A 24,112-nucleotide genomic window follows, 5' to 3' on the forward strand; every position below is an offset into this window, starting at 1 on the left:
ATGTCTCTCGACCAGGCCAGCTGCTTCGGGGTGTCGTACACAGTGAAATTTCCACTGGTATCCTAACAGGAGTGATACCTGTTTCATGAGTTCGGACGAGAATGGCTGTCCATTATCTGAGTACACGACACGGGGCAGGCCGTATCGCGGGAAAAATTCACGGACCAACTGTTTGGCAGTGGTCACGGCAGTGTAATCTGGGACTGGGTACGCTTCTGTCCATCTGAAAAGGGCACATACAACTACGAGGACATACTTAAATCCTCCACAACGGTCCATCTGGATATAATCCATCTGGAGGACTTCGAAAGGATGGTCAGGAGGATGGAATCCACCTTGTTCCACGGGAATGCCTTTGCCTGGATTGAACTGACAACAGATCATGCAGGTACGCACTTTCTGTTTTGCTGCTGCACGTAAATGCTTGTTGAACCAAATATTCTGGATGCTGTCTAGCATGGCTTTTTCTCCTAAGTGAGCTGGAGTATGTGCTGTATTAATAATGACTTGAACCATAGAGTCGGGAAGAAACCATGTGGCTCTTCCCTTCGTCATCCATCCCTGATCTGTCTGGATCCCTCCTTGTTCAGTCCATTTCTTAATTTCATCTGGAGTTGCATGTGTCTGTATGTCGAGTACATCTAGAGTGGGATCCTTAACTGTCATACAATGTGTCTGTGTTGATACTTCAGTCTTTGTCGGATCAGTCAGTATGTCTGTTTGAGTCTGAGCTGTGAGTTTAGCTGTTCGATCTGCCAGGTCGATACCCTAGGAAATGGTGTCAGTAACTTTCGTATGTGCTTTGCACTTCATGACAGCAATGGATGCAGGTAGATGTATGGCATCTAACAGTGCTTGAATGAGAGGACCATGTTGTATCTTGGCGCCGTGGGAAGTTAAAAAACCTCTTTCTTGCCAGAGGATACCGAAGTCGTGAACGACTCCGAATGCGTACTGTGAATCTGTGTATATGTTTACTTTCAGGTTCTTGGCTCGTATGCAGGCTTGGGTCAGAGCGATGAGCTCTGCTGCTTGGGCAGATAATGTGTCAATACGATGTGTTTCTATGACTTCAGTTTCAGTGGTCACTGCATATGCGGCCACTAACTCTCCTGTGCTTGTTCTCATACATGAACCATCCACATAAAGTGTCAGGTCTGGGTCGGGCAATGCAATGTCTGTCAAGTCTTGTCTGGGTTTGGTTACAGTATTAATGACTTCCACACAGTCATGTGGTGTAGGGTCAATTGTGCTTGAGGGTAACAATGTGGCAGGGTTTAAAGGGTTGCAACGTCTGATCTCTATGTGTGGCTGAAACAATGTCAATTCATATCCTGTCAGTCTCGCTATGGTCAAGTACTGTGTCTGGGTTCGGTTCAGGAGAACTTCCACGGAGTGTGGCACTTGTACTGTCAAGGGATGTCCTAACACTATTGAGTCGCTTTGTCTGATAGCTAGAGCTGTTGCTGCAACTGATTTCAGGCACGCAGGCAAAGCCTGGGCTACTGGATCCAATGTACTAGAAAAATAAGCACACGGCTTGTGTTTTCCTGCTTGATCTTGTGTAAGAACAGATAATGCTGTGCCATCGCGTTCGGTGACAAAAAGTGTAAAAGGTTTGCTGTAACATGGTGTCGCTAAGACAGATGCTTGACATAGGGCTTTCTTCAGTTCGTCAAAAGCTTGTGTATGTTCCTGAGTCCAAGGGAGGACAGTCGAAGTCGCTGCCTCCTGTGTTGTCAACTGTATGAGTGGCTTGGCTAGATATGCATACTGAGGAATCCATTGTCTGCAGTACGAAGTGAGGCCAATGAAGGCCCGTACTTCCTTTTGTGTCTTGGGTTGTGGAAGATGTGCAATTAACTGGATACGGTCTGGTGTCAACTGTCTACCCCACTTGGACAGCAAGTGTCCAAGGTATACCACTTGCTGGGCACAGAATTGTAGCTTCGAAGGGGACACCTTATGCCCCTTTTCGGCCAAGAAGTACAAGACAGTCAGTGATGCGCGTTCGCAGTCACGTTCGGTCCGGGCTGTAATTAACAAATCATCAACATATTGGAGTAGGGCAGTGTCAGTAGGCATGTGAATACTGTCTAGTTGTCGTTTCAGGGCTTGGCTGTAAATACTAGGACTTTCCGTGAACCCTTGAGGAGCACGTGCAAATTTGAAGCTTCGACCATTTAAACAGAATCCGAAGAGATACTGGCTTTCAGGATGGATGGGGACACTAAAGAAGGCGTTCTTGAGATCGATAACGGTAAAGAACGCTGCTTCGGAATCAATGGCAGTCAATAAGGAAGAAATGTCTGGGACCACTGGGTACTGGGGTATTATGCATTTATTTAGTTCTCGAAGGTCGATCACCAATCTGTAGACCGGTGGTGCATTTGGATCAGTTCGTTTAAGAATCGGAATGATTGGAGAATTACATACATTGGAGTCGGTTTCTACAACCACTCCTTGTGCAATCAGTTCGTCAATAATTTTCAGTAAGGCTGCTACAGCCTCAGGTGGTAACTTGTATTGTCAGATTCGAGGCAGTACAACTCCTTGTTTGAGAGTAACACGATATGGTGTAATGTGCATACAACCAACATCAGTCAGACCTTGTGCCCATAAATGCTGTGGTACATTCTGCAATCTTGGATCAAAATCTCTCAACACATAATGTCCTTTAAAATGACGTAAAAACAATCTCACTCCTTCCGGAGAACAACATATTACTGCTCCTAGTGCTTTCAATGTTTTAATACGAAGCAGATTTTCAGGACATGCTTTCGTAAGTAACAAGTCTGTAGTACAGGACAATGGACCAACTTCTAGGGAAACTGGCTTTGACACTTCGTTAACAATAGGCTTTCCTGAAAAACCCAGGGAAACATTCTGTGAGCCTGAGAGGGGTGCCCCTGGAACCTCGTCATGACTGATGGTAGTTCTGCTCGCCCCTGTGTCAATCAAAAATTTTCTGTCTTTCCCTAATACCTGACTATGTACATAGGGACCCTCTTGATCTACAGGAACCTCGATAAGGGGCAAGCCAACCTCCCTCTCTAGGCTGTTTCATGAGTACTGCTGATAATCGGGGTAATCTGACTGTGCATACTGGTACATTTGTTGCATGACATGTTGTGTGGCAGCAATGGGTTGGGGCTGGGGTACAGCTACTGTCTGTTGTGCATTCGGTGGAGGTTGCGTGTTCTGTGGAATATGTTGTGGAACATGTTCTTGTCTAGGTGGACGCGGTCTTTCTTTCGTCCTGCCTGTAGCAATATTGTATTTCAGAACGGTACATTCGTTTATATAGCGACCTGGCTGTTTACAATAATTGCAGTTCCCTTTAACAGGAACTGCAGAATGACCTGGCTGTGCCGTACCCTTCTTCTGACCGTCAGCTGGGACAGACTGAGCAACTAGTACTTTCATTTTCGTGTCTTTAATACGTCTCTGTTCGTGGTCGTGTTCCTCTCTAATTCGATTCTGGTGATATTGTAACATTTGAGAAGGGCTATTTGCTTGCCATGTACTCTCGACTTTCAGTACTCTATTTTTAACTTGTGGTAAGGAATTCTCTACTAATTTGGTCACGAAAAGATGTGGGTATGATTCACTACTTGTTTTCAGGCCGCTATTAATAATGAAACATTTCTCAAATCTGGAATAAAAATCACTAGTGTCTTCGTCTTGTTTCTGTTTGCAGGCTGAGATTGCATCCCAGTCTTCCTTTTTAGTAGCTAGTAATCTTGGCAAGACCTGTACTAACAACTCGGGTAATGCTTTGGCTTTTTCCCCCAAGACCAGTACCTGGAATTCGTGTATTGTCTTCGTTTTCTAATGCTGCCCAATCTATCTTTTTCTCTCCCACCTCCCACTCTTTTTCTTTCAGTTTTTCGTAAATGCCGGCTGGCAACAGTACCTTTAACATTTTAATGATATTGGGATATGTATACTCCCCCATGCGGAGCATGTCTTTTAATTCACGGTGGAACCCTGCTGGATCTTTATCGTGACAGGGCACTAATTTTTTCATTTCCAATAGTTCTATTTTTGTTAAGGGGGTGTAAACAAATACTCGTTCAAGATCACCGTCTGTCTTCCGGACGGGATGAACTTCTCGTAAGGGATTCTGTCTGTCTATGTAAAAGGTTTTCCTTACTGGGGGTGGAACGGGAAAAAAATGTGGAGTCAGGAAAGTTCTGTATTTGTGTCGTGTTCTAGAATGATATTAATTAAATCGGTACCTAGGCCTCTCCATCTACCTAGGAGTAACTCTTCCAATATATTATATAGGGGACCTGGATCAGAATGCTGACTCTCATACAGTGTAATGAGATGCTGGATCATGTACGTACCAGTTAATCGTTGTTCGTCTGGAGAAAGATTCAAAAACGTTTGCGCTACTGAATCATCTTTATATACAGTAGAATTTCCAGCCCATTGGACTGCTGACCGGGCTAGTTCCTGTTTAGACATAGTACTAAGTTCACTGTAACCTATTCGTTGTTTCAGTACTTTATCAGTGGCTTGGAATAAATGCTCAAGAGAACATTGTTCTGGTATGGGAGAAAGAAAACGTTTCTTACATTCTGGGCGTATGAGTCTGTCAAAGGGTCTTGCCCTACCTACGTACGCTATTCTGTCTTGGTCCTCAGTATCTATATCTTCGTCCTCTGAGACTTCTTCCTCCGCTTTCTCGGCTTCCCTCGCTGCTTTTTCCCTTGCGTGTATGTCTAGAATTTCTTTACGAATCTTTCTGTACATGGATTCTATACAACCTTGTTTACTATGTTTACCATCAGCTATGTTGTCGCTCCATTTGATCAGGACTTTCATCTCTTCTTGGTTTTTACCTGGCTGATCTTGTTCCCTTATCAAACAATTTATCAAAAACTGTAAGATCATATTTTGCGTCTCCACCTTCCTGTGTGCCATGGCTTTGTGAATACTTTCTGGTCTCTCCCCCGTTCTGATAAAATGATATATGTTGTCTAAGTGTCCCTTCATTTCTGGTAAAATGGCCAAATAGTTTGTAACACGTCTTAAACGTATCGAATGTAGTATCATCTGGTCTTCGCCAGGTACTGGATCATATCTGCAATCAGTAAGGTACTGTTTAAGGGCTGCGTAGGTAGTTACTTTTGGTGTGCGTTGTAATGCTGCTTCTCTGAGTGTGGTTCGTTTAATTTGAGGCGGGGTGACAGGGAGACCTCCTACTGCTCCTCCTGAAGTGTGACCATCAACTGTTACTGGCTGTGCTGTTACTGGTGGCAGTGTAGGCGGTAAAGTAGGTGTAGGTAATGTAGATTGGCCCTGGGTTGCAGGCGGCATAAAAGGATTGCCAGGACCAGTGGCAGGAGAAACAGTGGGGGAAGAAACAATAGGGGAACTCGTATCGTCCTGAACAGGGTGCTGAGGACTATTATTAGTAGGTGGTACACGTGCATTGGTATACTCTGGAGCAACATCATCTAAATAGGAAGAAAGGAAAATGTCCGCTGCGGTCTGTTTATGACGGAGTTTAGTCGGGACCAATGGTGGCGGCAAGTTACGGGGTACTTCCGGGGTCGCCTTAGGTAGGCCCTCGGCGAGAACAGGATACAGACCTGTAATAAGGGCATTTCTTTGTCTGTCTAATTGTTCTACTTTGACTCGTTCACCTTCTTCTAGTAGCTCTCTTTCTTTGGCTTTTTCGGATTCTTCTCTACTTTTCTCTGCTTTCCTAATTTCTTTCTCTGTTCTTCTATGCGCTTTTTTACGCCACAATTCTATGGCATCTTTCTGGGATTGTCTGGCTTTCTTTTTCCATAGTGCTTCTTCTACTCTCATGATGCATTCAGCATCCCATGTCCCTGAGACAGGCCATCTATACTTCTCTTCCAGATCCTTGGTGTAATCAACCCATAAGTCTAAATACAGTATGGCATCTAAGCCATGCTTTTGGTACATAAAATGACCAGGAGTGTCCCTAGGCGGGACGGGAACTGCCTCTTCGAGTATCCCTTTCCTGGTTCCTATCTGACGTAATTTCGAGAATAGCGGCATATTTGAACTGAAGTTGAACGTGAACACAATAAACACAGTAATGAATTGCAAACAATCATTCATACCACGACATTAAACACATTAAAACATTTTCGGACAGATGCTACCTAGTACATAGAAAAACACGATTCTGAAAATCTCGAGATACAACACTAGAATACTGAATTACTAGATGCACTGCTAGAACAGTACAGACATACCGGTCCCATAAAGAGACACGTCATACCGTATTCACCTAAGTGAACACGTCTGGACCGAGTCTGTGTACCCAGACCCGTCTTGACCGGGCACAAATTAATGAACCCGTCTAGATGCGTTCCCAACAACGGTACTCACCGGGAAGCAGAAACTGAAGGCCTCGGAAACTCGATACTGGACTGGACTGGACTGGACTGCTAGTACTACGCCTGCGCTTCGGAACAGGTAGGCCTCCGGATACCTCGGACCTTGCTCTCTCGGCTTGGGGCTCTGGTCGGGATCCTCCGCATTCCTCACCGCCTCGTCTGGATGCCGGGTCGCAGTCTCCGTCTCCTCCGTGGGCCTGAGGGAGATAGCAGGAAAACCCGCAGGTGTGCACAGGAATCCGTCACGGCTGTAGAAGGGGTCAGGGGCCTGCGTTACATCGCCGGCGAGTGGGGAAGGGGAGGGGTACCTATTCGGGCGCCAGATTATATGGTAAATAAAATTACCTAAACTATTTTTCTATACATTAAATGACAATAAGGATAGCTCAATAAAATGAGAGGCAGAGTCCGTGGTATCTGAGTCATACGGGCTTTAATTAAGTATCTCGAGACACTGGACATCGGGTTCCATCACCACTAAGGTTCAGGAAGGGATATTCAACATTTTATTAACATCACACATTATATATAGTAAAACAGTATAATTGAAATGAATACAGTAGGCGTAACAGGTGAAAAGAGAGAGATAAGAACACATGTGCGTAACAGGAGGCGTGTAAAGGGGCGTACACGTAGGCGTGTACTTGACGAGTCAGAGAAACGTCACAAGTGGGTGGATGCTTAGAGAAAGTTTGCAGGATCAGCAGAAACCTTTGTCACAGATGCGCGCGCAACTAAGCATGACGTGATGTAGACGTGTAACTGGGGAGAACTGGGGGCTTGACTTTAGCACTAGTAGAGGAGACTGGTGTCTGGGATGTCAGAACGACCTGCACCTATAGCCTATCTGGTATCTTGTGTTTAGAGGATGTATTATCTGAAGTAAAAGGTCTCTCGGGCAGAGGCCGTTCAATACTGAATGCTAGTGCGTGCATATGGTTCTTCATGCAATGTACGGGGGCCATGGGCCTACCATGGTAACGGGTGCAGTAAATCACTTGCATGGAGACAGGAAGACAGGGCCCTTTGCTCTGCAGCCGGGAATATGTTTACCTATTTCACTAGACTGGAATGTGTTTTTTCGGAGGCTGAGCAGATAACTGTAGGCAAAATACCATCTTGGCAGGCAGGCCAGGCCGAGCCGGGCACCGCTCGCCTGGGCAGGAAGTAAGGTAGAGGTCAGGGATGCATACCTAAACTGCAGCTTTCAGAGACAGAAAAGACTCGGAGCCTCAATTAAGGGCCTGGCTCGGCTGAGCCAGAAAAACGTGGAGAACGTGGGCTTTGCGATATTTAAAAGTGCACCATGTAAAGACGTTGGCACCATAGGCCTAAAAGCCAAATTAACGTGGTTTTCTTGGAGAACTGAATAGCTGACATGTTAACGTTGGACGCAAATGCATATGCGTCTTCATGGCAGGCACGGGAAGGGAATTATACGACATACATGGAACATGGGTGCATGGATGGGGTGCGAGTGGGGGACACATTGGCTACCTAAAAATTTCTATTTCCTCACAAAGACAAGGCTGGCTCAAGTCTACGTCTTTTCGGCCTGAGGTGCAACCGTAGATACTTGATTTGCCCTTCGATGGTGAGTCCCTCTTTGATAAACATGTGGACGACGCCTTGGAATCTATTAAAAAGGACACGGACACTGCTTGCGCCCTCGGTTCTTTGCAATACCGGAAGAGGCCATTTCTTGGAGCACGTGGTAGAGGTAAATCCTCTAATTTTCGTGGCTCCTCCCAATACTGCACCTACTGTGACAACAGTCTCGACAGAACGACTCCAGACCATACAGGCGGAAAACCACTTACAGAGGTGGTAACTCCCACTCTGCAAATTGGAGGTCGAATCTCCCAAAGATTTTTTGATTGGTCAGCAATAACTTCCGACCGTTGGGTTTTGGAAGTCATCCAAAGAGGCCACGCTCTGGAATTCACCAAGTTCCCACCCAGCCGCCCGCCATCTGGTCCTCCTCCAAAGCATCTAAAAGAACTGTTTGCACAAGTTGCAGTTATGATTCAGAAAGGTGCAGTCGAAGTGGTTCCTCGAAAACAACAGGGGATGGGCTTTTATTCCCGCTTTTTTCTTATCAGGAAAAAGTCGGGAGAGTGGCGCACAATTTTATACCTCAGAGCCCTCAACAAATTTGTCAAGTCCAAGACATTTTGCATGCTGGCCTTTCTGGAAATCTTACAGTTCCTGAATCCAGAAGAATTCCTCTCTACAATCGACCTCCAGGATGCATACTTCCATGTGCCAATCCATCAAAGACACAGAAAGTACCTCCGTTTCACAGTGGGAACAAAGCACTAACAATTCAAGGTTCTACCTTTTGGACTTCGATCCGCGCCGAGGTTTGGGTCTTTCCATCAACCACGAAAAGTCACATGTCCATCCCTCACAACAGAGAGTCTTTCTAGGAGCGTTGATAGATGCACGTCTAGCGAAAGTGTATGTTTCGCAAGAACGCCTAGATCGCATCATCAAACTGGAGGCTATTTTACATTCAAAGAGTTCCGTTTCTGTCCAGATGTTAAAATCCTTTCTGGGCATGAAGTCTTCCTGCATAGCACTGATTCCCAATTGCAGGTTGCACATGCGAGTCCTTAAAGAAGAATTGGACAAGCAATGGCGGCAAGTCTCAGGGTCGTTCAAGGACAAAGTCTTCCTTACCCCTCGCATCCAGGATGCATTTGAATGGTTGGCTCACCTTCCAAACATCACAACAGGGCGTCTGTTTCCAGAGCCGGCCACAACGCTTACCCTTACTACGGACGCTTCCTTAGAGGGTTGGGGTGCACACCTCGAGGAGATGTCAATCAAGGGCAAATGGACAGTCGACCAGCGCAAGTGGCACATCAATCGGCTGGAGCTCCTGGCTATCTTTCTCTCCCTAAAATAGTTTCGACTACTGGTGGAAGGAAAGTCTTTGTTGCTGCGTACAGACAACACCACCAGTATGCACTACCTCAACAAGCAAGGGGGTACAAGATCTCTCCCGCTCTCCAAACCGGCCCAACAGATCTGGAAGTGGGCAATACAACATATTGTTCACTTTACCGCTGTTCATGTCCCGGGCATTTCCAACACCCTTGCAGACTCTCTCAGCAGATCGACCACAGACAACCACGAGTGGGAACTCCATCAGTCAACTCTGGAGTACGTGTTTCGCAGGTGGGGCCGCCCAGATATGGATCTGTTTGCGACTCCAATCAACCGCAAATGCCCACGCTACGCAAGTTGGGATCCCCACAAAGGATCGAGTGGGAATGCATTTTCGATCAACTGGTCGAACGAATTCATGTACTTTTTTCCGCCGATCCCTCTTGTACCTCGCGCAGAATGAGGTTTCAACCGTGTCACATCCTGCTGATTGCACCCAGGTAGCCACGTCGACCGTGGTTCACGGATCTACTTCTTCTTTCTCAGTGCGATCCGATCCCTCTTCATCCGCTGCCTCACCTTTTTACCATGACTCAGGGTCAGATTTGCCATCCAGACAGGCATCTCTCCAGCTTCGGGCTTGGAACCTGAACACCATGAGTTCGCGCATCTGAATCTTGATCCGGACTGCAGAGAGGTCCTTGCTCAAGCACGTGCTCCTTCAACCATTAAGACCTATAAATTAAAATGGAAACTGTTTTGTGTCTGGTGCCATTCGGAAAACATTGATCCTATGCTCGCTACTCCTGAGCAGATCTCGCCTTTCTTCCTCCTTTTGGCAAAATCAGGACTTTCACATTCCTCCCTCAAGGTTTTCCTGGCGGCACTTTCCCGTTTTCGACATGATGGATCTACGTCTTTGTAGTCTGTTCCGGATGGTTCCACCTATCCGGCGTCCTCCACCTGCTTGGCGTCTGAATCTGGACCTAGCCCAACTTCTCAAACCTCCTTTTGAACCAATTCACTCAGCGGAATTGAAATTCCTTACTTGGAAGGTTTCCCTCCTCCTCGCACTTACATCATCTAGGAGAGTGAGTGACATCCATGCTTTTACCATACAGCCTCCCTTTCTCCAATTCTCTAAGGACGCTGTTACTCTTCGCACAAACCCTAAGTTTATTCCGAAGTTTCCATCGGACTTCCACCTTAATGAACCAATCCTTCTCAAGACTTTCTTCCCTAATCCTCAGTCTCCAGCTGAGCGTACTCTTCATTCCCTTGACCTGAACCGCTGCCTCAAATTCTACATCCAACGCACTGCTGCATTTCAAAAGTCTGACCAACTCTTAGTGGCCTATGGAAGGATGCGCAAGGGTCATCCGGTCACTAAGCAAACAATCACTCGTTGGATTTCTTCTGCCATCTCCTTCTGCCATCAACGAGCTGGCAAGCCTCTTTCAGCTCCTGTGCGAGCACACTCAACGAGAGCAGTTGCTTCCTCTACTGCCCTGTTTGCAGGAGTGCCTCTGCATCAGATCTGCAGGGCGGCAACGTGGTCCAGTAGGCACACTTTTACGAGGCACTACTGTCTGGAGACAGTCAACGCTGCGGACACTGCTGTGGGTCAAGCGGTGCTTCGAAACTTCTTCAAATAAGGTGAGCCTCTGTTGCTTCCCGCCTCCTATCATAAAAGGTTTTTTCTTATGGATATGCAATGTTACCTGTATATATCTATGCGATGCAACTTTCTTTATTGCCTTTTATGATTCTTATTGTGGCGTACAGCTTTCTACTCTTATTCACACATGTGAATCTATGAAAGACAACCCTAATACTGGAGTAGAACAGAAGTTACTTAACTGTAAACTGTGGTTCTCCAGTATTGGTGTCTTTCATAGATTCACATGCGACCCACCCTTCCTCCCCTCAGAGGCTCTCTTTTCCTCATGCACTCTTGGTCACTCCTGTGCTCCGAAAATCTGAGGGCTTGAGCTTCTGAGGAGAAGGTTCTAAAGGGTGCTACAGCCTGATTAGCTGGAAAGTGGACTATTATAATGACATTGATGTTACTAAAGTGAGCTCTCCCTCAATGCTTTATATGGGCCTATTTTGTTGTGTGGTACTTCAAGACTTTATTTTTTGAAAAGAATATACATATTATGGAATATTATTTTATGTGTATATATGTATATATTATGTATATATTTATATATATAGTCTTCTTACTACTATGTTATGTACCGTGGGACTCCCACTTCGACGACGGGGAATTATTCAAGCATGTGAATCTATGAAAGACACCAATACTGGAGAACCACAGTTTACAGGTTAGTAACTTCTCTTCGTATCCATGATGATGAGAGCACCACCTTTGTCAGCCTCAATCCAGAGGACCCCCCCCCCCACAGCGACCAGAGCGGGTAAGAAAATCCGACGTCCAAAGGCACTCCTGCACCTGACTTCCCACTGCCAAACCCAGCAGTGCCTAACCATCTCTCTACATCCCAACTTAACCCTCGAAGTGGTGGTCACTCCTGGAGGACCCTCGTCCACGAGCCTGCAGTCTTTCTTTGTCCCGGAGAATTCCCATTGAAATCAACAGGGCACCCGACCTCAAAACAGCACCCTGCACCCAGCTGCCCCAGCGCCGCTGAGGGTGCCTCTTTGGTGGTAACTTGGTCCCCAACTTGCCCTGAGCTTAACCCTAGGAGCTTAGCTCCCACATCCCTGTGGCCTGCTTGCCAACCGCCATCAACCGGAGCCTCCCCATCCTTCATAGGATAACATTGGGTCTCAACACTCTGCACCGGGCCGCCGAGTGCCGCTGAGGGTGCAACAACAGTGCATCACTGACCCTGGGAGACCCCTGAGTCTAACCCCAGAACCCTAACTCAAAAGACTGATTACTTACCTTGAAACGGATAACTAATTTTTCCTCATAGGATAACATTGACACTTTTTCTCCCGAAAAGTTTCTAAGTGTCGACTTCTGAAAACTATAAATATTCCTTGAAAGTCAGCTGGTTAACCAAAACGCATTTTCTCAACTGATTTCAGGAACTGTCCCAGTGCTGAATCCAGGATCCAGCATTGAGTAAAAAAAAAGTAACGATAACCTAACTTACCTGCTAAGTGAATATCCTCCCATAGGATAACATTGGTGATTCTATGTGAAAAAGTTTCAAAGTCTCAACTTTTGAAATGCAATAATATGCTTTAAAAATCGTACCTTTAACCAAAACTCATTTACTCACCTGTTTTTAGTAAATGTCCGAGGACAGAATCTAGGATCCAGTCCTGTGTTAGCAAAAAGAAACTGAAAAGTAATTAACTGCATTTTACTTAATAAGCCCATTTAATTGAATGTACTATACCTGCAATATGTTGCAAACTGCTTTCTTAGAACTGTAACGAAAACCAGTACAAGTTACACTGCTATTTTGAACTGTGTTTATACAATTAATTTACTACTGAAAAGTATTTTTATGCTTACCTGCACCAGGCTTGCTTGGTTCTAGAAATAAAACAGTACATTTTTTATACAAAACAATTGGCCTAGAATTCAGTTCTTGAGTGTGTGTCTGACCATTTTCTGACTGAGTGTGTACATTAAATGCTTTACACTGTCCTCTGATACTGCCTTACTGCTCGACCAAGCTACCACTTTAGAGAGTAAGGTTCGATCTAACTTTAGCCTCTGCCAAACCTCTGGAGACCATTGGACTCTATACACACTTTACCGCACTTTGGTGCAGTATATATAGAGCCAGTTTCTTACACAGGGTAGGAAGGCCTCTCGAAGATTCAGTATGGGGGGCACAAGCTCTGATGTCAACAATCAACCAACAGGAGGAGGAGCTTAGCGCGCATCCAAGATGGTCGCGTGAGCTGTGAGCTCCCGAAACCCTCGCCGCCTCCACCGTCTATCCTGGCACAAATCCTGTTTCTGACGACGGGTTCTTGTAGCTGTGACTCTCCTTATCTGAAAGGCCTTTTCAAACCTTGAATCGGATGCCGGACACCCGAATTACTCCTTCCTGGAGCCTGAAGGCCTACACCGTGACTCATCCCGGGACTTGGAAATCCGGAGCACCCCGAAAGTAGTTGAACAACAAAGGCGTATGGAAGGGGACGACTACCCGAGGTCTACTTTCGGTTTCGCTTTTCCTGGTAAGAAGGTTGGGCGGCGGCTGCCTATTGATCAAGCTGGCCTGTGGGCGCACTCGCTTGGCTGCTCTTCACTGGCGCCCTGCACTTCGGTTTCTCGTTGTTTTTCCTCGTGGGGAGCCATTTTCACCAGGTCCCAAAAGCCCCTGAGGGGCGCGCAGCCCACCATGGCGGGCAAGTCTGATAGCGACAAGCGGTCCCTCAAGAACACGACTCGCGGTGGCATAACTCGAGCCACCATTATGGACAGATTTGCGCGCAACAAGGGCTCGCCTAGCGGAACTGGCAAAACTCCTGAGGACCTTGGTGGTGGCCCCCCTGAGCCGGAGGAGCCAACTTTTTGAGACGTGATGGGCGCCATTGCGAGTATACAGTCATCGATGGGCCAACAATATGACACCTTGGCGGCCAAGATCGACACAGTGGCAGTGGATGTAGGCTTGATTAGGGCGGACTTGGCCAAGACCAACGAGAGAGTCAAGTCGTTGGATGTCAAAACAGCCAGTCTCACCACCGATGTCTCTGATCTCCAGACTGAGATCCGGACTCTTTGGACCTCGAGTGACCAAATTGCTCGCCGGCTTGAGGATTTTGAAAGTCGCGCTAGGCGCAATAATGTCCGCATCGTCGGAGTTCCGGAGTCCTCAGCCGATCAATCGACGGACCTACTCGTTGAAGATGTGATCCTCAACCACCTCGCCTCTAAGGGCCTAAGTAACTTTTTTGCGGTGGAGCGTGCCCACAGAGTTCCGGGCGGTAGACGCAAGCAGGGGGCTACACCGCGACCCATCATTGCGAGGATCTTCAACTATAGGGACAGAGACGCCATTTTACAGGCCTCGAGGACTAGCGGCCCCACCAAATTTGAGAATGCGTCCATCAACTTCTACCCCGACTTTACTCCATCGGTGCAGAAACAGAGACTGGGATTTTCTGGGGTGAAGCGGAGACTAAGACCTGGGCATGAAGTATGCTATGCTTTTCCCCGCCCGATTGCGCGTTGAACATAATGAGCAGGTGCTGTTCTTTAATATGCCAGAGGTGGTCTGTGACTGGTTGGACATACTATCTATGCCACGGGACAATGCGGAACACTCCAGAGGCGTGGAAGGGGGCCAACGGGTCCAGGAGGAGTAGGGACACCGTCGTGTGATACCATCGTACCGTGCTGCAGTGGATTGTTATCCTTTTTTTGGGTCAATGACACTCTTAAAGACAAACCCTGGGGCGGCGGGGAGTTCGGGACTTTTCCTCCTCTGGGGGTGTTTCCTTTTCTACTTGTAGATTAGTTTTCTTGGGTAGGGCAACAGGCACCCTGCAAATTGGGGTGGTTTTTTGGTTGTATCGCAGGGGTGCAGGGTGGGGGGTTGTTGTTCTGGGCATTTTGGGGAAGGAGGGTCCTTTTTACTGTTTGCATTGTTTTCGAGGCTACGTATTGTTGTACCGTGCTGCAGTGGATTGTTATCCTTTTTTTGGGTCAATGACACTCTTAAAGACAAACCCTGGGGCGGCGGGGAGTTCGGGACTTTTCCTCCTCTGGGGGTGTTTCCTTTTCTACTTGTAGATTAGTTTTCTTGGGTAGGGCAACAGGCACCCTGCAAATTGGGATGGTTTTTTGGTTGTATCGCAGGGGTGCAGGGTGGGGGGTTGTTGTTCTGGGCATTTTGGGGAAGGGGGGTCCTTTTTACTGTTTGCATTGTTTTCGAGGCTACGTATTGTTGTATGGCTTAATCTGTGTTTCCTTCATGGGGTTTGGGGAACCCTGCTTCTTTCTTCGGGATGGGGGGTAGGGGGCTGAGAGTCTTGAGTTGGAATGTCAACGGCTTGGGGGATAAAATAAAGAGGGGAATTGTACTCCAATATGTAAAACGCCATTCCCCCGACATTGTATTACTGCAAGAAACACACTTGGTGGGGAACACGTTCCATGCAATGAACCGACGGGGCTACCGGTTGGTGGCACACTCTGGATTCACTTCGGGTTCCAGAGGGGCTGGTGTTATGATTCGTGGTTCCCTTCCCTCGGAGATTGATGATACGATATTGGATGATAGGGGAAGATATGCGGCTATTGTAGGTAGGTGGGAAGGGAGAGCGGTCGCTATCCTCTCGATATACGTCCCTCCGGGTTTGCAGGCCACCACGTTTGTCGACCTGGGGAAACTAGTGTTGAGGCTTCCTGAAGGGATTCTGGTGGTTAGAGGGGACTTCAACTCGGTAGTTAACGGCCTGGAGGATCGCCATCCACCCAGGGCTCTTACACCGTCGCGGTCCTGCCTGGGTGGTTTCTTGGAAACGTTTGGTATGGTGGATTGTTGGCGGATGCTTCACCCAGGGCAGGCTCAATACACTCTCCACTCCAGGGCCCATGGGAGCTTAGCTAGACTTGACTATATCCTTGTGGCCGCAGCCCAGGCTACAACGGTGAGAGAGGCCCGACATTTGCCTAGAGGCATCTCGGACCACTCCCCGATATGGATCCATATAGATCTCCATTTAGACGCAGGGGGTCGGGTCGCCCCAATCAATCCCTGGCATCTCTGTGTTCCGGAGACCAGGGCTGGGGTGATCAAAGCCATTGATCACTACTTTGTTGAGAATGTGGGATCGGTATCTTCGTCTGTGTCACTATGGGAGGCCTTTAAAACTGTTATACGGGGTCAGACGCTATCGCTGGTCGCCGGCTCTAAGAAGCGCCACAATGGAGAGGTTGAGCAGCTGGAGTCTGATATTGTAGCTCTGGAGATGGATCGTGAGTCTGGGGTCACGCGTGATAAGGTGCATGTTTTGCAGCTGAAGCAGTTAGATTATAAAGCCTTGGTTTCGAATGCCGCGAAAGCCATGAGTCGAGAGCAACAGGGGTCAGAGGCGAGGACTTCCTCCCTCTGCACCAACCATATTTGTATGATATGGGCGACAAGGCGGGGAAGTTGATAGCTTGGCTGGACAAGAGGGAGAGACTGAATAGAGTGGTGCCGGTGGTTGAGCGAGTGGATGGTGTACGTGTGACTGATCCGTTGGAGATCGTGGAGGAGTTCGCTTGCCACTTCCGAACGGTGTATGCGCCGGTCTCTGACCGGCCGGAGGAGGACTCCCATCTTTTGCTTAGGGATATTGCTTTGCCTTGCTTGTCCGAATCTGACAGAGAGCTAATGGAGGCGAACTTCTCCACCGATGAAGTAGCGCTCGCTATTCGCTCCATCCGCTCTGGAAAAGCCACAGGCCCGAACGGCATACCCATCGAGCTGTACAAGTTGTGTCCGAACAAAATGGCGTTGTATCTTCGCTCGATGTTCTTGGAGTCCAGGGAGAGGGGTTCGCTTCCCCGTGACCAGCGTCTATCGTGGTGATACATAAAGAGGGTAAACCCCGTGAATTGTGTACCTCCTATAGACCTATCTCACTTCTTAATGTGGAGCCTAAAATTCTGGCAAAAATGTTAGCTAACCGTCTGATTAAAGTGATTGGAGATTTGGTGCACCCGGACCAGTCGGGCTTTATTCCTACCCGCAACACTGCCTTGAATTTACGCCGTCTTCATGGCGTGCTGGCGAGAGCGGAGACGCTGCTTGAGCCGGCCATTTTGGTTTCTTTGGATGCCACTATGGCATTTGACACAGTGGAATGGCCATACCTATGGACAGCTTTAGCGAAGTTCGGCTTCAGGCCGGAATTCATTGGATGGGTCCGGCTACTCTATGAAGAGCCCCTCGCCTAAGGTGGTTGTTAACGGTCGAGTGTCGGCTCCCTTTGTCATAGGGAGGGGTACGCGACAGGGGTGCCCTTTGTCTCCACTTCTTTTTGCCTTGGCTTTGGAGCCCTTGGCCGCTTGGTTGCGGTGGGAGCCGTCACTCAGGGGTATCAGGTGTACTCCCGGTTTTGAAGATCGCATTTCACTTTATGCGGACGACATTCTCCTTTATCTCACCTCACCTCGGAAATCCCTGGGGGTATTGTTCGATGTCCTTAATTCCTTTGGGAGGAACTCTGGACTAGTCATCAACTGGGGTAAGTCTTGTGTTTACTCGCTCACAGACGACACACCACTCGTACCGCGCAATTGCCCAATACAAATTTCGCCCTCTGGGTTCAAGTATTTAGGTATCTATGTTTCGCGTGATCCAGCAGTCAGGTATCAGCGTAACTTGCTCCCCCCGCTTCTTCGCCTAAAAGCGGACGTGAAAGCCTGGAGCAGACTGCCGCTGTCCCTGGTGGCCAGAGCAGCTTTATTTAAAATGATGTCCCTTCCCAGATTTCAATATGCGCTTCAAAACACTCTGGATCTAGTGCCTTCCAGCTACTTCCATGAGATCGAGTGCCTCCAAAGAAAATTGCTGTGGGTCGGACGTCCCCTGATTGCCTTGGCTAAGCTTACGCTGCCTAGGTACGATGGGGGTATAGCGTTACCTGATATCAGGCGATATTACTGGGCCTCACAACTAAGCTCAGTCAATCATGCGATGTATGGCCCAGCTTCTAACCCGGCTTTTGCTATGGACAAATGGTTGCTGCCGGGCGGGGACTACAACAGGGTGCTTTACTCTAAACGGTCGGATGCAGCGTTGACTGGGCCCACCAAGGTGGCGGTGCGGGTCTGGTACAACGCTAATGCTGCTATGGGCTGGTCGGACACTCTCACTCGAGCGACCCCACTCTACGCTGCCGAGAGGTTAGGCAATTTATGGACTACCAAGGGTTTCGAAAAATGGGGCCTATTGGTATTAGTAGGGTGGGGGACCTTTGGCGGAAGGACAAGATGAAGTCTTTTGAGGAGCTGCAACTTGAATACAAACTTAGCGATCGAGAATACTTTCGGTACCTGCAGGTCCGACACGCCCTTTCCTCTGTTTTCCGACCGGCACGCTCGTTCCGGAATCCTCACCCCTGGAGGACAGAGTGCTCGACGGACATGTCCCGGACAGTACGATCTCCCTTATATATAAAAAAATGATAAATGACCGAGCGGACCTTCTTTTACAGCCCCGTACTGCCTGGACCAGCGATGGACTGGAACTTGATGATGAGGACTGGCAGGCGGCGATATCCTCCCCGAAGGAGGTGGCAATCCCGGCCCATCTGAGATTGGTGCAATTGAAAATCCTACACCGAGTGTACATGACGGGTCCTCGCTTGTTCCGTATGGGGTATGCTTCGGATGGTTTGTGTAAGCGCGGGTGTGGAATGGTGGGTACATTCCTTCATATTTTGTGGGAGTGTCCAGCGGTGGTGTCTTTTTGGAATCGTGTGCATGGGGTTATGGAAGAAGTGACGGGTGTTTCGCTTTTGCCTGAGGCCCGAAGGTGTCTACTGAATGTGTGGGAGCCCAACGACTATAATGTAGCTCAGACGCAGTGGGCCACCTTGGGTAATATGGTCGCCAAGCGTGACATTGCGCGATTGTGGAGATCGTCAAAGGCACCCAGTCTGTCGGCCTGGTCTAGAAACATGGACTGGTGCATGTTTCGTGAAAAAGCAGTCTACATTGCTCGGGGCAGGCCCAAGTAGTGGGGGAGGGTGTGGAATCAGTGGAACCAGTATCGTGGTGAAATTTGTACTCCCCCTTTTGTGCCTCCACCGGAGGTGTTGCACTCCCCTTAGCGTGATGTTCCTTCTAGTCTGGATTTTCGTTCAAGTATTGCTGGCTTGCTCTCTTTCCCCTTTCCCCCTCCCGTCTGCTCTTCCTATAGCTTTCAACTTCACTTGTTACTACGTAACAGTTGTAGATGTGGTGCTCCCTCCCCAGAAGGATTACTAGTGTATCAGCCTTGCGTTCAGCCTCAGCAGTTATTTTCTTTTAATTTTTGATTTGTTGGTTTTCAAAAAACACAAAAAACAAAGACCTTATTTCTCCCGTGATACAATGTATGGCTTTGACAAGTTTGTTTAACTGCCGCCAGGCCCTTGGGTTGTCGGCTGAAGTGCTGTGTAACTCATTCATCCTGCTATGATCCTTGGAACTGTTGACAGCCGACCCTACGTGACTGTATGATTGCTGATGTATATCCATGTTTATCAATAAAGGTTTAAAAAAAAAAATTACAAAAAAAACAATCAACCAACAGACATAATAATTACTTTGTCTTATCTTAGTAAAACAAACATGTTTTATTTTCACAACAAAATGTAATACGACACAACTCAGTGGTGCTCGGATGCAAGTCTGTTACTGGAACTACAATACCCAGAAACGTGCCCACCCACTATGGTGCCCACTACCTGTTTTAGTAGTTGTAAAGTATGTAGCTCTTGTATTCAAATTGTAGGAACAGATAAGGCTCAGGCGCAGTTTATTAGGTCTCCACTCATTAAAAGCAGTTTGCAGTTTAGTTCAAAGATTCAGACCCACCATAAATGGCTCTTTTAGGTGACAATCACTTTTCCCGCAGTAAAATGCGGCATGCAAGTCTGCTTTAGTCTGTTATGTGAGGCCCCATTACTGGCTCAGATTGTCGTGGTCGGCCTGCACTTGTGGGTATTCCCCAAGTTGGTGTTGTTACTGGTGTCTCCGCTGACCAGCTTAAGACTGAGACTGCGGTGAGGAAGCAACACAGCAGGACTGCTAGACTGGCACCCATTCTGGCAAATGCAGCCTCCATGTCAAGATCTGTTGGGTGCTCATTGTGCGGTTGCTGCCTCCTATGTTCACATGGGGTGTGTGCTTCTTCAGGCAGCTGTGGCCTCCAGGCTGGGGTCAGTTCCTGTATGTTGGCGAATTCTACTCCTCCGAATTCATTGACCACAGATATGCTGGACAGCATGGGATGTCTTCTTAATTTGGTTATTGGGGGCAGTCTATTGCGGGTGTTGCAATAGGTGCCCAGAAGACAGCTCATGACACAGGTCACTTCTTGTTTTGCTCCTAAGGGCAATCAGCAACATGTGGTTCCTCATACTGGGAACGCGTCTGGCACTTTCCTTCCTACTGTGAGCACTCAGCATGCTTCTAGGTGTTAGGCAGAATGCCATCGTCTCCAGCAAGTTGTATAGATTTTAGGTGATTTCCCTTCACCTCACTGAGACAGGCTATCATGCAGACTCCTGCCTTGGTCACACAGCCCAGGGTACACAGCAGCTCCTCCAGTACTCTACAGAGCAGTCCCTTTCTTGATCCAGAAGAGCTTGGTACTAGAATAGAGTGATGAGGCTTGGATGCCACTTATCCATTTTCCGTTAAGGTGCTAGGGATTCATTGTCTGAGACTTCAGAACCGGTTTGGGTTGGTTCTTTCAAATGTCATGTTCTGTCTGCTCATCAGACACAATCTTTTTGCTAGGTGATTGGTCTCATAGCAGATAGCAGCGGGGCACAATGTAGTGAGAGAGAGCTACACCTGACTGTCATCAGTGACAAATTAAAAGTTAGGGGCTGCCCACCAACATAATCACCTTGAACAACGGAGCCTGCAGTCCCACCCCTCCCCTCCCATCTAAGCTGGGCTTACGGAGAACTAATCCGCACATTGCTAACAAGGTACTAATAGAATTTGTAAAACAAGACATTTCTCCATTCTCCCACACTTCAGTGTTCATGTGTCAAGCTACAAGAATGCAGGCAATGCACGTCAACTGTCTGAGGAAGCTGGCCTCACCCTCCATCTAGTGCCTTGCTAAATCATGGGCAGCCAAAATTGATTACACTGGCCATAATACTCACTCGCACCACGCATTCTCAGTCCTAGTACTGTACATGTGTTAAACACTCACAGCGTATAGATGCACTTGTTACACACACGGAATCTCAATGCATGTTTCTGGGTATTATTACAGCAGAATTTCCCATGAGATGAGCTAGTTGGCTCTCCTTGCCAAAAAAGCACCATACACTGCCACCACACCTTTAATTGATGAACCCAGAGAATGAACATTAGCATTTTCCCACTATGATGGCAGGTTTGGTGAACTCCTCCAGGTCGCCAAACAGGCTTTAGACCTCACATTACAAGGAACAGGCCTAGGTCTCTGCACACACACCCCAAATGAGTGACATAATGATTAAAATAATTTTCAGGATATTAGGTTCAATCACAGATTCTCAGGGCAGGGGTACATGCCGTTTGACCATTGCAAACACCACCATTAACAGTGCTTAGCCCTACTGACAAAAAAAACAAATACTAATGTTGCCTTATGTATCACCTCCAGTGGATTTGCACAGTGACGTTTTGCTGGAAGAAAGCCATAGGGTTGGCTAGAAGAGGCTGGCACATCTTCACAAAGTCCTGCAGAGAACGTCTCTCTCACAAAATGTGTGAAACTCCCATACCAGTAGCACCAGGCCTAAAAGACTTCTAGCTGTATGAAACTGTTAAAAAGCACTGAGATGCGTTCCTCTCTTTGTAATTACTACTGCAGGCTTTGCTTGCCGGAGGCTGGGTGTCCTTTGTTGACCGAGGAGATGTGAGATTTCTAGATTAGATAATTTCTCCCGTTGCGGCTGTGGTGTTTCACTCAGAATGCCTATTCCAAATTTATGGTGCGTTTTTGGCTTGAGAGGATGGGGAATGTCAGCTTTCATGTAAGAACAGCAGCACCAGTGGAAGTAAAAAAATAATAATAACGTATCGGACACATTAAAATTGTATTACATGGCCACCTCACAGTGGCATGGGTTTTCATAGTGGGAACACCTTTAACCCTTCCACACCTGAGAATGATCGAAAATGAAATAAGAATGGGCATACGCAGACAAAAATCTGCAGTTGGAAGAGAACAGAGCTTCCAAAGTTGTAAGTCCTGCTCTTAATATCCGTGAGAGATCATTGCTTATGTGGACAAATGATGTGTCGATGTTAGAGCTAAACTGTTTTTATTCTTCTCTCTTCCAGGAAGTCAGTGCTTTTGGAGATGGGGGAGAAGGTGATTACCTGGATGACTGGACAGTGCTATGTAATGAGGACTACTGGGAGAGGGACAGCGAGGTTCGCTTTCGACACACTGCAACAGAAGTCTACCTTTCCGTCACTGGGGAGCAGTACGGACGCCCCATCAACGGCCAAAGAGAAGTACATGGCATGATTGCCTCCAGCCAGAACAACTACTGGAAAGCCATGGAGGGTATCTTCATGAAACCCAGCGAGCAGCAGAGGACAGACTTTAATCATTCAGAGCTTTAACAAGTCCAACAGGACTTGAGATCCCCAAAACTCTTCCTTTCACCTTACCACACAGTATTCGAAACACACCAGTATATGAAGCTCAAGTTTGTGTGGAGCCATATCTCGCACCAGAAGAGTTTGAGACGGTGCTTCCAGTATATTTTGTATTACCTGGCTCACAGACTTTATCCCCTTCTATTGGAAACGAGTGCCCTTCTCAACAATGTTTCAGCACCCAACACAGTTGAATTGATTGTAAGAGATACTACATTTGGTGCCTCTTTTTGGCAACCGAACATGCTCCTTCCTATGGAAGTTTTACATGTTTGAGAATTTTTGCCTTACAGGGGGAAACACACACACACTTTGCTATGAGTGGCTTCAAGTGCACAGATTGGCGTGCAACCTGTTGATTTTCTCAGTTCTTGCGTTATCTTTCTCTGCATACTACTCTTTATTGTACCAATGTAATTGCTCTAGAGTATATTCATTGATTCAGCCTATGTGACTCGAGATTCAAAATGTCATCCAGAATTTTCTTATTGCAGGTTAAGAATAATGTGCACTTAATGTTGGGCTTCTAAGTTGAATTCAAGTATGGCATTATATGTGGATGCTGCATACATTTCTTCTGCAAAGCAGGCGTGCAGGTCTTACAGAAGCAATCCCAGTCCGTCTGAATCATCGCCCCAAATTCCCTTCTTCGCCCAGAGTGCTCTTGGCTCCCATCCCTCAGAAAATAGTCCAGATTCGAAACTGGCTCTTTATTATTGTATTTGGTTTTAATGCTTTGAAGAAATGATCTAATTTTAAGCTCTCCAGAAGAGCATCCACCCTCTTGTCTGCTGGTCCTATAGAGTCAAGTGGAATGAGGAAGACCCAAGGCTACAGTCCCTCTTTCTCTTCTACCAGTGCAGAAAGAAGATACTCACATTCACTCATGTTAAAGACCTAGTCCTGGTGAATACTAGTCAGTCACTTGAATAAGCCATTCTCAGGGGGTCTCTCATGATGTATTATATTATTATAAGTGCCTAGAGAGTAATGTAACATCTGCATTGTTGGCACAATGTATTTTCAAATGTGCATCTTCAGCAGCATCTCATTCTCCGTTACCCCTTATCATTTATGAATAGCATCAAATTGTGAACAGCCAGCAGTCCTTCCAATGCAGCCTGGGAAAGAGTGGCATCTCCTGCAACTGTCAACTGATTGTATGAAAATAAGTATTTTTGGTTGGTTTGTGTGGGTGTGTCTCCCAAGAGCGCTGCCTGAATAAAAGTGGTTTATAAGAGAAAGGATGCTCTTTTAAATTCCAGTGTCTAACGGGTTGTCTGTTCACGGTGGATGTTGTAGAGGGGAGCCTGCTTTTGAACCTTAGAAGCAGTCCTTTACCATGAGGTAAGCAACGCACAAGGCAAGAAGAACATTTCCTGGGCTAGAAAGTGTTGGTGCAGGTTAGAATGCTATGGCTCGGGGGTTATTGTAATGGTGTAAGTTATATGCAGTGATATTGACTTAAGAAATGAACCGCATATAATTACAAATAAATGATGCAGATCAGAGCACTCAG

The 24,112-nt window shown here is 47.2% G+C and overlaps 1 protein-coding gene across 1 annotated transcript in view; it reads left to right on the top strand.

Moving 5' to 3' along the window:
- SDF2 (stromal cell derived factor 2) overlaps positions 1–23,852 on the top strand; it is an 82,909-nt gene extending 59,057 nt beyond the window's left edge. The window contains exon 3 of the mRNA XM_086955157.1: positions 22,270–23,852. Within this exon, the coding sequence (XP_086811283.1) occupies positions 22,270–22,557 (288 nt within the window). The 3' untranslated portion in view covers positions 22,558–23,852. The remainder of the gene's footprint in view (positions 1–22,269) is intronic.
- The last annotated feature ends 260 nt before the right edge of the window (positions 23,853–24,112 follow it).

This window comes from Lissotriton vulgaris, chromosome 2_1, assembly GCF_964263255.1.
Source record: "Lissotriton vulgaris chromosome 2_1, aLisVul1.2, whole genome shotgun sequence".
NCBI lineage: Eukaryota > Metazoa > Chordata > Amphibia > Caudata > Salamandridae > Lissotriton > Lissotriton vulgaris.